Source organism: Leuciscus leuciscus (genome assembly GCF_965113295.1).
Source record: "Leuciscus leuciscus genome assembly, chromosome: 15".
NCBI lineage: Eukaryota > Metazoa > Chordata > Actinopteri > Cypriniformes > Leuciscidae > Leuciscus > Leuciscus leuciscus.
This window is the reverse complement of record NC_138739.1, coordinates 8,698,904-8,713,759: the sequence shown is the minus strand read 5'-3', so window position 1 is coordinate 8,713,759 and position 14,856 is coordinate 8,698,904. Positions and strand designations below refer to the sequence as shown.

The 14,856-nt window shown below is 38.7% G+C and overlaps 2 protein-coding genes across 3 annotated transcripts in view; one reads left to right on the top strand and one right to left on the bottom strand.

The window, feature by feature from the left end:
- The first annotated feature begins 3,736 nt into the window (after positions 1-3,736).
- LOC309476294 (programmed cell death 1 ligand 1) lies at positions 3,737-10,203 on the top strand. Its single transcript, XM_082139584.1, has 4 exons — positions 3,737-4,728; positions 5,528-5,568; positions 9,372-9,704; positions 9,861-10,203. The coding sequence occupies exons 1-4, from the start codon at positions 4,718-4,720 to the stop codon at positions 9,974-9,976; spliced, it is 501 nt and encodes a 166-aa protein (XP_081995710.1). The 5' UTR covers positions 3,737-4,717; the 3' UTR covers positions 9,977-10,203.
- A 148-nt stretch (positions 10,204-10,351) lies between these two features.
- Positions 10,352-14,856, bottom strand: part of LOC309475948 (myosin IXB) — a 48,988-nt gene continuing 44,483 nt past the window's right edge. For both annotated transcript variants that reach the window (XM_082138936.1, XM_082138935.1), the window contains exons 37-42: positions 14,720-14,851; positions 14,508-14,631; positions 14,245-14,292; positions 12,955-13,070; positions 12,747-12,874; positions 10,352-11,591 (exon numbers count right to left, since the gene is read on the bottom strand). In XM_082138936.1, coding sequence (XP_081995062.1) covers positions 11,167-11,591; positions 12,747-12,874; positions 12,955-13,070; positions 14,245-14,292; positions 14,508-14,631; positions 14,720-14,851 — 973 coding nt within the window. In that variant the 3' untranslated portion in view covers positions 10,352-11,166. The remainder of the gene's footprint in view (positions 11,592-12,746; positions 12,875-12,954; positions 13,071-14,244; positions 14,293-14,507; positions 14,632-14,719; positions 14,852-14,856) is intronic.

Below are 14,856 nucleotides of genomic sequence, written 5' to 3'. Positions count from 1 at the left end.
GTTTATGGGTCAATGACAAATAAGGTTTTCAAGAAGAAAAAAAAAATATTTTAAGCAAAACAGTTTTAAAATGCATTTTTATGTCCAAAAAAATGTATGGTGTTGATTTATATTTGTTTTACAGCATTTTAGGCAGCATTAATTCATTATTAAACAAGATTTCTGATTTTACCACCCAGAAAATGTCAGGTAGTGCGACCATATATTAATTTAAAATAATATACATTTAATGTACTTAGCACTACTGAGACTTGTAAATATGAATCATTGTAGTGTCTAAAATGCATTTCACATGGTAAATTCCCTTTCTATGTCTTTATTTATTGCCCTTTTATTCCAAATCATGTAAACGGCTGCTTTTCTGTGTGTTCAAACACCCATTTTTCCATAAGGACTTTTTATGTTTTGTTTTTAACTGTAAAAACAATTTATATACGTTATATAAAGGCTTACAGTTATATTTCTTACTTCATTTTGCAATTGCAGTGGGAATTGATACATTTAAATATAAATTTGCTGGTTGCACCACCTGACCATGACCGGTCGCACCACCTGACGTTGTGATCAATAATGATTGATATTCACAAAATAAAAAGAAAGATATGTCAATGAATTTTATTCAGGTTTCAATTGGCTTTTTTATTTTAATCTTCTGACCAATTTATTTATCTCAATCATATAATTAAGTTTCATTAACAAGAAAGTGCAAAAGAATACTGCATGTTAAGATAACATTTGATCATCGCTTCTTTAAAAATATAACTTTGAAACCTCAAGGAACACATTTAATAAATGAGAACATCTTTTATATTGAACAGTGAATTAGTGCAAATTTTGGGCCCAAAAACATTACGGGGCAGAATTCAATCTACTGCTCATGCAATTAGATTCAGTAGTAACAGTAAGTCAAGATAAAAAAAAAAAAAAAAAAACATTTGATCATCGCTTCTATAAATCTAGAAATTTAAAACATCTCCAGGAACACATTTAAAAACCGAGAACATCTTTTATAAAATGTCATATCATGAATCAGTAAATTAGTGCAAATATTGGGCCCACAAACATAAAGGGCAGAATTCAATCTACTGTTCAATAGATTCAGTAGTAACAGTAAGTCATGAAAAAAAAATGAAAAAAACATTTGATCATCGCTTCTATAAATCTAGAAATTTAAAACATCTCTGGGAACACATTTCAAAACCGAGAACATCTTTTATAAAATATCAAATCATGAAACAGTGAATTAGTGCAAATATTGGGCCCACAAACATTAAGGGCAGAATTCAATCTACTGTTCAATAGATTCAGTAGTAACAGTAAGTCAAGATAAAAAAACAACTCTTTTCAAATATAATTCAAAATCATGCTTTCAGAAAGCACAAACTGTCCCAATCTGTACTTTTCAGCTTTGAATGGCGTGTATTGAGGCGCTCTGGCTTAGAAATCACTTCCAGCACATCTGAGATGTAATAAAATACAATTTTTAAACGAGCTCTATGTCGTGCTGTTTTCTCCTTGCTTGATAATGGCATCTACAAAAAAAACAAGATAGATTAATTAAAAAATTTATCTAAATCTAAAATAGATTAATTTAAAGATGCAATTGTTTTAGTATCAATGTTGATTATACAGTCCTATATTCTTGAAGAATAGGACTTTAAGATGGACAATGTGCTCTTTAAATTGTCACTCATACCATAATAAAATAAAATAAAAATATATATGCATATGTAGATTGCACCTTTAAACAACTTAAAAGCTTTATATATTTTTTTAAATGTATTTAATATTTTGAAAAACATGAATTAACATGACTTTTTTTAGTTGGTTTAACTGTAACTCTGGTCGCGACACCTGACATATTGGTCGCACCACCTGACATTTCAAACTCAATTCAAATCTAACAGGCATTAACTTGGACGCCTATACAAATGTTTGACCATGTGCTCAAGGTTATACATACATTTTTTAAATCAAATACACATTTTTATAATAACAACACATTTTCAAAGTTTTCCAGGGGTCATACCACCTGACATGATAAGTTGAATCAACCTCATCATTACTTAAAAATGTCAAATTATCTAATATTTATGGGAGGGTGACTAACCTTGTTACTGCATCAAAGGGGTCCTCTGGAGTCTTCTGTGTGATGTCATATGCTGTCACATGGTTTTCTTAAAGGAACATTGCATAAAATTGCATTTTTATATCGGTCGCCCTCCCTGACATTAGTAGAAGTAAATTTTTCGGACAAAAGTTTTTTAAGTAATAGAATAGTTTTGAAATAGGACAGATACACTATTTCCCCTCATTTATAAGGAATTTAACATAAAATCATGCCAAAATATTTGATTAAGAATTTTATTGAGAAAATTAACATTTATATCTCAGTTTTGTTCTCTGCTTGTATGTTCGGACGGTCGCACCACCTGACATTTTTGGTCTTTCAAACACCAAAGCTCAAAAAATCTATTGAATTTCAATAAAATGAAAAGGGTTTCTTATAAAGGACATATTGTAGATCCATTTGATATATGACATGTATTTATTCAAATTGTTTTTAGGAAAATAATGAATTTGGACACAAAAAATACATGTCATGTCATTGACCCTTATACAAGTCTAGAGAGAGAGAGAGATTATCATGGTTAAAGCAAACACACACCTTTATGAGAGATGTGCGATCAGAGTAGGCCTACGATAAAACTCACATTAAGTGCACACATTTTTGTCCAAATCAGTAAGCTATTTTTAGAAAACTGTATTTTAAGATATAAATTAGATAATTAGATCATCTCATTTATAAGAAACAACTCAAACCAAAATCTACAGTACATTTAAACCATATGTGACCAACGTTTTTAATGTGGGTTTTATCATATGCCGTCGGAAATAATAAAAAAATATGTGAGTGAGTGTGCAGTTCAACTCTTTACTTAGAGAGAGACATACAAATTGTACATACATATATGCCCATTATAAATGTGTCTTTTGTGTGTTCACACCAAAAACACAAGTTCCAATATCTACTATAATGTTGCTCCAGAAACCATGTGGAATATGTTTTAATGCAAAGAGCAAACAGGGTCTAAATAAATTATAGACCCATCTATTGAAATATAGATATGAATGGATATCTACAATTAGCTTATCGTTTATAAAAAAATAAATGTTGCATCATTGCTAAACAACAAGTTAATTATTCCTCAATTGTCACTTGTACAGCCTCCCCCTACTGGACGCACCAGGAACAACAAGGGCCTAAAACTGCCTGGGGCGTATGTATATCTATGCGTATATCTACCGGCTCCAGGTCTGCAGCCTCCACATACTTGTTAAGGTTTGAGGCTTGTTCGACTTCATGCAGCTCTGCGCAGACCGGTCAGCGGCTGACTTGAAGCAGTGCATGCCGGTTAGAAATGTTGTCCGACTTGATACAGCGCCGACGCCATGTGACTGTGACATAATATGCCATGATCATCAAAGTACCGCGAGAGCGATTTGAGAGTAGCCGGAGAACCATAAACAGTAAAATAAATGGACACAGTGACCCCATTGAATTCAATGGAGAAAAGTGAAGTCAATTAGAAGCTCTCACTTCCTGATGGTCGAGCGTACTGCGCAGACTCAAACTGAGCTTGACGACGTAGATGTGACGTGAGCAACCCGTCTGTCTTCTAGTAGTAGCTGTGCCCGAGAGAAATCTGAATCATTCCCTTCCGAAACTTGCAGAGACGGAGAGTGTGAGTAGGAGCTGTCCATGAGCTAGGAGCAGGAGAAACTTTTGCTAAGTATTCTGATTCATTACTTTGTCATTTTGCCTCCACGTCCCCCCGATTGCCCGCAAGCTTCTCCTCCTGTCCATACGGTAATCTCTCTACTGTGCGACAGAGAGTCGCGTGGTTATGACGCAATTGTTAGCCTATTTTTACAAAAACTGCTTCTACGGGGCCATAACGTAAGCTACAAGGTAATGGAGCCTTTTATACATTTTCGTGTTTCTTTAGAAATAAATAATGGACAAATGGAGTCTTTAAACGCCTCAGATGTAAAGTTATTCGCTGTTAAAGTGACGCCAAAATGAATGGGAGTCAATGGAATGCTAACAGCAGGTGATGGTCCGCTAATCAATGGCGGCGCTCGGGGAAGCTTCAATATTTTATGAAACATTGGCCCCTTACGGAGAACTCAGCCAGCGCAGCTTCTCAAGAGCGACTGCAGGAGCTCTGATGACGACACAGCTGTTCCACGATTGGCCGGATTCACCGCATGACAACGATCTCGTGTGTTTTGTGTTTATTCGAACACCTTTAGTTCCTCTAAAGCTCACAAATCAGTTTTTTATAACAGTAAACACTCTTTTCATGTAGTTGCGATGTTATATTGTGTCATGTTTATTAAAACTGATTAAAAAACGTAGACTCCAGAGAACTTTTTTTGTTCAAACAGACGCTGTATGAAGCAGTAGCTACATAAAGTATTGAATGAAAATGTCTCTGAAACATCTGTGTATTATTTGGCAAATATTGCATTTATTTCACTTATGCTGTAGTAAAGTATCCAATCACCACGTGAGCGGTAACTATGGGAACCAGAAAGTGTCCGACTCCACGTCTCCGTTTGCAGTTCCTATCCACCTGCACGGGGGGATGAGTTGGATCCAGATCCAGCTTAGAATCCGAGAGTAACCCTCACACACACATCTGACTACAACATGCACCGACGGTAAGACTTTCTCAAGTTAAACTGCACGTTGTTGAGCTAAGTTTCAGTGTACAGTAATGAGAATCATTATTATGTGGTATAGCGTTTTGATTTATGATGTCTTTGCAACACAAAGACCATTCTTTCACCATTAAAAAAAAACAAAAACAAAAAAAAACAACAACAAACAAACAAAAACCTAATGAAAACTGTGCATGACGCGAGACGTTTAAATGAGACTGCAAACAAGACAAGCCATTGCACACTTATATCGAATGTCGTGCAAAAGTGCATAGAAAGTTTCACGTATACCGTGTCAACTGGTAGGGACTACCCAACACATTTGCGTTGTGGCAACGTCTGTGACGCGTTGCATTTCTCCTAGGCAACGTCGCCATGTCTACGCGCTCGCAACATTGTATCAAAGTAGAATTGTTCATCGATTGTTAATTATTTATAATCAACACCTGTAAGAGTAAAAATGACATGATAGAGGGTTAGAGACTGTAAACAAGATGTAGTAAATGCTGCACAAAGATTAATAACAGTCTTCATTCATTTCATTGAACAAAATAGCTGTCAGTAACTAACATGCTCGGACCAGTCAAGTTTACCCTCAGCTGTAGACTGCAGCCACCAAGATAGGCGGTACTTATTTAAAATAAAATATAAAATGATGCACATTTGAAAGAGGATGAAAACTGTGTTGATGATTTTTTTTTTTTTTTTTTATGGATAATGATGGCGGAAATGTTTTGAATTACTTTTTATGCACTTGACATTGCTCAGCATAATTGAAATGTTCTCTCTTGATTTCCAGATGCTGTTTCATCTACCTGTCGGTACTGTTGATAGATACAGGTATAAGAACAGAGCAAATACTGTACAGAAATGAACTGCTTAGAAACCTTTATGAATCTTTTGTTTCGAATCAGTGTTTGGGAGAATGTTTCAAACTGCCAAAGTCACGTAATTTAAAGGAGAACTTGGTAACTTTTTTAACTTAATAAAACTGTCTAGAATTCATTTGGATGGTTAAACAACCTAGTCTGGTGATATTGGTGACTTTCCCCGCTCCCCCCAGCGTTCCCAGGCGGAAAACCAACCTTGCAACTTGGGGACTACCGTCCCGGCAGTGAGAAGCGAGAACGAGAACGAGCGCGAAACACGAATTGCTTTACGGCAATTCGACATAAACACACACGCATGTATGATGTATTACCAGATGACCCACCTCGGTAGACATAGCTCCACGCGATACAGTTGGCTTGCTCCGATCAAAACAAACGCACATGAGCAGCGGTAGAGAGGGGGAGGAGGCCGCCACAAGTTAGTTTTTTACGACCGTGTTGTGAAATATACGCCCCCCTCACAGCTGTAGGGGGAGCTCGTGGGGAAAACATGCGACAACAAAAGGAAAAATCAGCGAAGAAGTGACTAGAGTTCGCTGGCCCCATAGACATCATATAGATAGACGCCCTATCGACCGCTACTGCCTACTGGCGCGGGCGAGCCGTGAGGCCGCCATCTTAGACCGGTCACCCGCTCCACTCAGTGTAATCTGTATGACAGGTGCAATGAGCTGTCAGCACATTTAATTAATCATACCTCACTAAATACCGAACTGATTTTCAAGCGGGTTTTTTTTGCTGCAAAGGTCATTCATGTAGCTATGATACAGGACACATGGTTCGGCGTATTTTAATATTCATAGTAAGCTTAACAGTAATATAATATTCAGATATGATATAAAGTGACCAGACGTCCAAAATCAAAATATGTGATGTAGGATATGAGGTATTTTATAAATCACACACTATAAATATGATAAAGAAGCAGAAACAGATAGTGTCAGTAAAATAATATTTTAATAAGTTGAAGAAAGGTGTATTAGGCTACATTGCTTCCCGATATCACGTGTGCAAACACAAATAACATATACACACACACACACACACATAGGCTAGGTTATTTGTGTAAAACAGTTATGTCCGGTCGAACAATGTATGAATTAACTTCAGATTGGATTGTGTTGGTAATAGGCTGCAGGCACTTACCTAACCTAACACTAACGCACTTCTCCCAGTGTCTAGAACGCAACTGAATGCCTTTTCAAGCGTGTCAATAACTTACTTGAAAAACCACTGGAAACTACTTTTAAACACGAAATTATTTGATTTACAGTGGGTCTATTAAAACGTTACCTGAGGTAATTTTCCCGGACCTTTTTACAGAAGGTAAATTATCTTTACTGACATTGTCCGTAATGATTACTGATAGCACATTCGGACGGGACTAAAATAACCGAGAAGCTCTTGTAATTATTACTTTACCCCACCTCTCCATGTCAGGTGAACACCGGCTGGTGCAGTAAACATAGCCTAGCTAACGTTAGCAAGCTACGATTTCAGTACAGTAATATCAAAGATCATTGCTCCTTCTCAATTAAGTTATCTGGTAATATTCTATTCACAAAATACAACCAATAGTACGGTAATGTTAAAAGTAATCCCCCGGGCACTATTTGCGATGGTCCGCCGATTAGAACAGGAAAATACTCCACAGTGCTCTGGTATCTTAACTGCTGCCACGCAACGAAACTAGGAATACGACCGGTTTAAGATGGCGGCCGCATTTCTCAGTGCCCAGCGGCCAATAGGGCATCTAGTCTTTATATAATATCTATGGCTGGCCCTGTCCCAAATGGCGCACTTCATGCGGACTTTCGGTCTCGTGGACTTGAATTGCGCGTGCTCGCTGAGTCTACGAGTCCGTAGGCCGTCCCATTCAGCATTTTACCGCTCTGAAGTGTGCTCAGCAGCGCCCCCTTTGTACCCTTGAAGCGGTCTTCCACGAAGCCCGCATAGAAGCAGGCTCCACGCACTTTAACTACCCAGGAATCCTTGCGAAAGGCCAATCAGACAACAGATGGGAGGAGATTTCACTCACGGATAATTGTTGACATGGCTGAGAAGAAAATATTACGGTTTTTATGACCTAAATGTACATTTGACCAGTTGTTACCTACAGTTTATACAAACATTATTGTCATCGAGCAGTGGTTGATGTCTCAAACATAATAATAGCGTGTTTAATAATACGATCGCATTATGATTCATTAAATAAATAAAACCGAATGGCAGGGCTTTACTGAGTCATATGTAAACATAGTATGAATATTGAAACCTGTAAATTGAAAAAAATATGTTTAAATTATGTTTTAAAACTGTAGGCCTAATCTTAGTTCAAATGGAACATTATGTATTATGTACAACTGTATACATCATTTAAATAAGCATGATATATATCTATTGTCTAATGCCCAGGCGATATGTTGCCTTTGGCTTGCTCAGTTGGGGATATTTTGGGGATATTTAATTTAATTTTATCAATCAATAAATTCCTCTTGAAACAAACTTTGTTGTATTATTTTAATTTAATACTGTGAAGCTGCTTTGATACAATCTGTATTGTGAAAAGCGCTATACAAATAAACTTGACTTGACTTGACATGCACAATATCAAAATATAGAACTGTAACATTAGGCTGTGTAGTGGACATGGAGATAAGACGTCGGAGCGCAAAAATGTGATTTCTCCTGTCCAACAACAACCAGACTGTTATTTCCGGCATGCCGATCGAGTCTGTCCCAAAAATACCTCTCAATGCGCCCTCGTGGACTCGCGCCAAGGGCCCTATAGGTCTGCACTACATGACGTCACCAAAGTGTGGACTCTGAGGAAGTCCACAAGTCCGGAGTGTGCCATTTGGGACAGGACCAGAGTTGCCGAGTTCTCCTTTAAGTAGAGCCGTTGCCCAGAGCCATTGTGGATCAGAGATACAATTTTAATGGTTAATGAATCATGCAGATTCAGTGAGATCATTGAACAAATATCTATTTTTTATTTTATTTTTATTATTCCAGATCTCTAATCAGTTTTATACATTTGCGGACGTTTTAATGAGACATTAGTATAATTGAAAGGAATAATAGTAGCTTATAGTCTCTTATTGGTTTGTTTAGTTGAGCAATCCAGTGAACAAACAAAAGCCCTGGAAATTGATAAAAGAACACATATTACACAGAGACTTGACAATTAATCTTATTAGATGATTAGATAATTGCATTTGATAGATTTTACTCAAACTTTTGGAATGGGTTTGTAAAAGGTGTTTTATGCATGTTTGGCCTGAGTCTCTGTTGCAAATACACCGTCGTGACCAGCAGAGGTCGCCAGAGTGTGGTGTTTTGAACAATTGGTTAAATCGATTCGAAGCTTCTCTCCCATCGCTATACTTTACTGTAGGGTTTGAAACCATTAGTGAAACGTTTTACTTTGCAGTTTTATGACTTTTTTTGCCATTACAATTTATTTGCACAACATTTCCAGCATGATTTAAGAAGTTCCAAAGAACATTTTACATTTGAATTAAAGAAAATCTGAATGTACAAAGAGTCACTGATCAATGTACATTTTTAAGCAACACTTGATTTCAGAGCTTAAATTCAGAAATAAATTGTAATATTATTAAATATCTGAAAAAACAAACAAAAAAAAACAAACAGGTTTTTAATGTGGTTTCAGACTTTTGGACCCACTGTATAATAATAGTGAATGATAAAATTGATGTTAAACTAAAAAAAATAAAAAATGTTTTCTAGCTTCTCTACATCCGGTATTTGAAGGCGTTGAAGGAGGCTCTGTCACTTTGCCGTGCAGTGACAGTGACATAAGCATTGCACTTGAAGACAAACAACTGACAGTTTACTGGAGACACAACGACACCAGGAATGTATACGATATGATCCATGGAAAAGTTTCTGTTAAGGAACAAGACCCAGCGTACAAGAACAGAGCAGTAGTTTTACCTGAAGAGCTCAAGAACAGCCAGATCTTTCTCAAACTCACCGATCTTCAGCTCTCCGATGGAGGAACGTACATCTGTTTCGTTCCAGATGTGGGAGTTCATCACAGTACACAACTGGTGGTCAGAGGTGTGATGTAATGCCTCCTAATTTAATACATTTGGAGTTTATAAGTGATTGAAATCTAAACAGAGTTAGTTTAAATAGTCAATTTTTTACAATATTGCTTTTGCATGGCAGACAGCACACAAAGTGACCGTTTTCTCCTAATTTTTGCCTCCACAGAACGGCCAGTAACAGAACACAGAACAGTTCAAGTAAGAAGCCATTGCACAGAAACAAGCCTGGGAAGAACTCTGCAACTCCTACTTTTACCTGGATTCATTCTGCAATTTATTTGATTCTGCCCGTTCTTTTGTTCTATTTATATTCGTTCAATTTCATATATTCATTTTTGTGTTGTCTGTTTATAGATGATGTGCTTTACTACTTTTACACTCCATTAAAATGAACACATTTACTTTATTTTTTTTTTTTAAAAGCTGTAAGCCATAATCATCAAAATTATAACAAATAAAAGCTTGAAATATCTCACTTTGCATGTAATGAGTCTATATAATATATTAGTTTCACCTTTTAAGTTGAATTACTGAATTTTTTTTTACTTTTGCACGATATTCAAATTTTTGGAGTTTCACCTGTACATGGTCAGTGATACCTCGAGTGAAAATGAAGCCACAAAGAATTATGGGTAAGACACATGAAAAGCACACAAGTTTGCGGCCAGTACAAATTGTATTGTAAGAAAATAATTAGTTTCATTTCTCCAATAAATGCGAAAAACATCACTGAGGACTGAAAAACAGCGACACTATTAGGCACATACGGTCCACGTGATGCAAAACAATTGACATCATAGACATCCAGCCGGCATTCGTTCCATACTTTTCAAACATGACAACATTCAACAGCAGACATATCGCTTGACTTTAGTATTAAACATAATGGCTTGGCCACTAAATGTATTTAGTCCTACACAAAGCTATTCTGAATAGACATCCACGCAGATCCAAAGTGTCATATCGCTTATCAGAATTTTAAAAAAGAGTTCGAGTTATTATGGGAAATTGCATTCGGTTATGGCATTCTGGTCCAAGAGGAAAGTGGCTAGTGCTGCATCTTTCCCCCTCTAGTCAAAACTTGTCCATTGAGTGTTTGTGCAGAACTTTAGGGAGGATCTACAGCTTAAAAGTCTTTTAAGATGAACCAAACATCAAGGCGATATTCCTCATGGTTGAATTTATTTTTCCTGTTTGTTAAGGACACAAAAAGGTGTAGGACTGTTTTTTTTCTTGATGCTAAAAAGTAAAATAAAAAAAATCAAGCAACAAACATTGACATGTCAACGTCTGTATGCAGCAAAAATCAGAGTCTTAAAAAAAAGTCTCTTAAAATCCAATATATTATTAGTATGGAAAAGTGCTAGGTGAGACAATTCTCTTTATCAGTCACTATGACCGTGGCAAAGCAGTCGCTGTCAATGGCGACAACCAATCGAAACGCTCTTTCGAGAGCAGGCAAGCTTTGCAACTCAAACCGTGTCGTTTACGAAAGCAAGGTCCGGGTCGGAGAATCGTCGGGAGGAGGTCGGGAGCTCCGGTGTGCTGGAGGTGTTTGAGGACTCGGCTGAGGACGGGAAGAGGAGATCTGCTCCTGCTGTGATGTAGAGGGACTGGATGCTGTCTTTGCGACGGCCGGGATGCTCGCGCCGCTGGACGAGGGTGAGCGACAGGGATTTTCGGGGAGGGAGGGACCGGACAGCCGGGTGGCACAGGACTCCTGGGGGAAGTTTGACCGTTCCCGGGATGATAGGGAGGCGACGCTGGAGCTGAAGCCTGGGAGAAGACAGTGAAGGAAGAGAGGAGCCATCAGCCCGTGTGCTGCTTCCCTGGGCCAGGACGACAGACTTAGGAAGGCAAGCTGGTTTGGATAATCTTGGCACTACCATTGGTTGTCCTACAATAAGGAGACAGAACCAATCAACCCCCAAAGCAGGAGAAAACCCAATGCAGAACCCAAGACATGCCACCAACAGTCATTAAAGGAAGACAACATGCAGCGTCTTATTCAACATACACCCTTTCTAAATGTTATAATCATTTGTTAACAAACAAGTATTCATTATTTCAATGAGCTCATTGTTTCTGCATTAAATTATTACATTGTTTAAATTAATACCTTTTTTGCTAACTGCGATTTTGTATATGTACATTTCTGAAACACTTAACTCAGACAGTTACCTCTGATAACAGATCACTCAAAAGCCTGGAACACACCAAGCCGACGCCGACAAACTAGCGCTGATGAAAGCCGACTGTTGTCGCCTCGCGTCGGGGTGAAAAGCTGCACTTGAACACACTTGAGAGAACTACTGCCGACTGTCAGCTAGAATGCGTGTTCTGCGCATGTGTGTAAATGAGACAACTGTCTATTTCTACAGATATATTAGTCTATATTCGTCATTCAAAAAGGGAAACCGACGCTTACCGTTTTGAATATCAATCCTGCTCAACACTTTCTTTATTCCTCTCCTCTCGTGTTAATATTGAAATATTCGCCAAGGAACACTCAGGTAAGATTTCGTAACATTAGAACAGCCTTCTATCTGTACCGTTTTGACTTCTTTGCTATTATTCTCATGCACTGACTCGTTCACTAAGCTGAACAGTCAATCAGCTCAACATTTTTAATCGGCCGAAAAAAAGCCGGCGAGGACCAATTTCAGCCGAGGGTGCGGACGCACAAAAACTGCCCGACGGCCGACCGTCGGCTTGGTGTGTTCCAGGCTTAAATTGTAATTTGGACTCATGCATTTTCTGTAAAGCTGCTTTGAAATGATGTGTATTGTGAAAAGCGCTATACAAATAAATGTGAAGTGAAGTGAATTCCGTCACCGAAAACATGCACATAACACAGAAACACTTGGGTTAGAAGAGATCACAACCTGCTACAGAGTGGACGGCACCGCCACCCTCTTTAAATGCGCCAGGAACATCCCGTCCAGACCTGCGCTACACACAACAGGGACAGGACCCACACATGGGTGACTACTGCAGAGGAGAGAAAAGGAGATTGGTCCGAAACGGAGGGAGTCTGTACCTTAATACTGACCTTCCGTGTCCGAACAAACTGCTCGCTCGTCCAGGAGACTCTCAGAGCTGACTGACGCCTCCGAATCAACGTTCTCCTGGTCAGAACCGGGCTGGTCTAGTTCAGGAAGCCTGCAGGCGAGGTCCTCTCTGGAAGACAAACACCATTCAAGAGTCATGCAATCTGTCTCGAATGATCCAAGTGGTCTTGTGAGATTTCTTCAACATACTTTTCTTGCTTGATGGACTTGATTCGTTCCATCAGGCTTCGCTCAGCTTCCGTGTCTGAATCCAGGGGCTCGTTCTCAGGTACAACACGAAGGTCGGAAGCTGGCTTCTCCCGAACCTAGAGTCCAAATAGTTAGCAAATTTAACTCAAGATAGTGAGATTGACATTAAAGATTCTTCCCTCATTGCCACAAAAAGGGAAACACAGAAAGGAGGTTCTTCAGTGAAGGCCCTGTTTACACCTTGTATTAAGATGCGTTTTGGTGGATCGGATCACAAGTAGACGAGGCAGACGTACCCTTTTACACCTGGTGTTTTAAGTCTTTTTTTCCCACTTTCAACCACTTCTCTCGTGATTTCTTCGAGGGGAGGGTCTATGGGCGGGTAAATGTATGGGCTTTTTCAGATCTTTCGATCTAATGGACAAAATGAGCATGCAAAATTTACATATGAACGCGAAAGGAGTTACTGGAAACCATATGGAGAGCAGCAACTTTTGTTTCTGCTTTGAGAGCCGCAACATAATGCCGAATGTGGCTGTTCGAATGCATTTAGCCACATGAGCCTTTACACTGCGAAAGCAGTCTGATCTAATGCGCTTTTTGACTACCTCTGGAAGTGGTGGAAAGTGAACAAGCTCAAAATGTTTTCGACCCCGTTTACACCTGTATACACCTGTACACCCGCTTACACCTGTCCACTTGTGATCGAATTGACGAAATTGCTTTAAGTTTTTAAGTGTGGCTCAACCATCCCTTTCGAAGTGGAAATGAAGAGTGCTAGAGATGTTTCATAAAAGTAAGTCTGGAAGAAGGAAAGGTTCAACCATTTGGATGGATGTTAAATTGTATTGAGGAACTAAATACAATTCAAGTTTGGAAGTTTCCATGGCATGAGATTCAAAGGTTTGTAGGAATCAAAAACAAAAGACTAACAGTCAGACTTTACAACTTTTTTGTCTTCCTGCTTTATACTATTAATGTTCAAGAAACACCAATTTAAAAAACAAAATGCCTGTTGCTTAATATACAAACAGCATGCATATTGCTTAATATTCAGCACAACTGATTTCGCATAACTTTGAAATTCATGCCATTCACTGCAATGACCACCCAAAACCAGCACAACATCTACACCGACACCCTCTTGAATGTCTACAGGTCTAAAGTGACACTAACACATGCAGTGGGTTTAGTTAGTATTAGTAGGGTATGACTTTTGCATTGCATGCACACTGGATGCATGAACATGCCACACTACTGGGGTTCACAATACCACAGGGGCATACGTACCGCCACTTCTTTGTAAGGAGTGATAAATCTGAGAGGTAAATGCCAGCACTACAGAGACATTAAAAAAAAAGAGAAGCAAAAAAAGTGTTGCGACAGTTACTCTCTGTTGGTGCCTTGTGGAAGGTTGCGAACTGTTGGGAAAAGTAGTTGTTCAGGGGGAAAATATGGGCATTTTTCACAGGCATCTAGAAACAAAACACTTCCAAATAAAGCAGAAATGCATTCTGATAAACGGCAGGTAAGGCAAGGTAAGTCAAGTTTACCGTGTTTTGTCTTTTTAGCTTGAGCTGATTGACAGCCAATGCCTCAGCGTATTCCAGATGCTCGATCTCCTCCATTTTTTCGTTGTATCTCCGGATCTGTTCGTGAAGTATCATCTCCACACAACTGAGGATAGTAAAGATTCAGTCTTGAGACATGACTTTAAAACAACAGATTCTTATTAAGGACACACTATAACTTGCAGTGTTCTTACGTGGTGGTTTTGGCAACGTCCTTCATGCTCATGAGCGGGTCAGCGCTGTCCGGACAGCGGAGAATGCAGGGGGCAAAAACAATGGCCAGAGAGTTTGGCGTCATCCGATTGCTCTTCTCCTCCTTCGCAACCCTGAA

Coding starts and splice junctions, on each gene's coding strand:
- LOC309476294 (XM_082139584.1), top strand. Junction 5,569..9,371: donor GGTACTGTTGATAGATACAG/GTATAAGAACAG, acceptor AATGTTTTCTAG/CTTCTCTACATCCGGTATTT. Junction 9,705..9,860: donor TACACAACTGGTGGTCAGAG/GTGTGATGTAAT, acceptor TTGCCTCCACAG/AACGGCCAGTAACAGAACAC.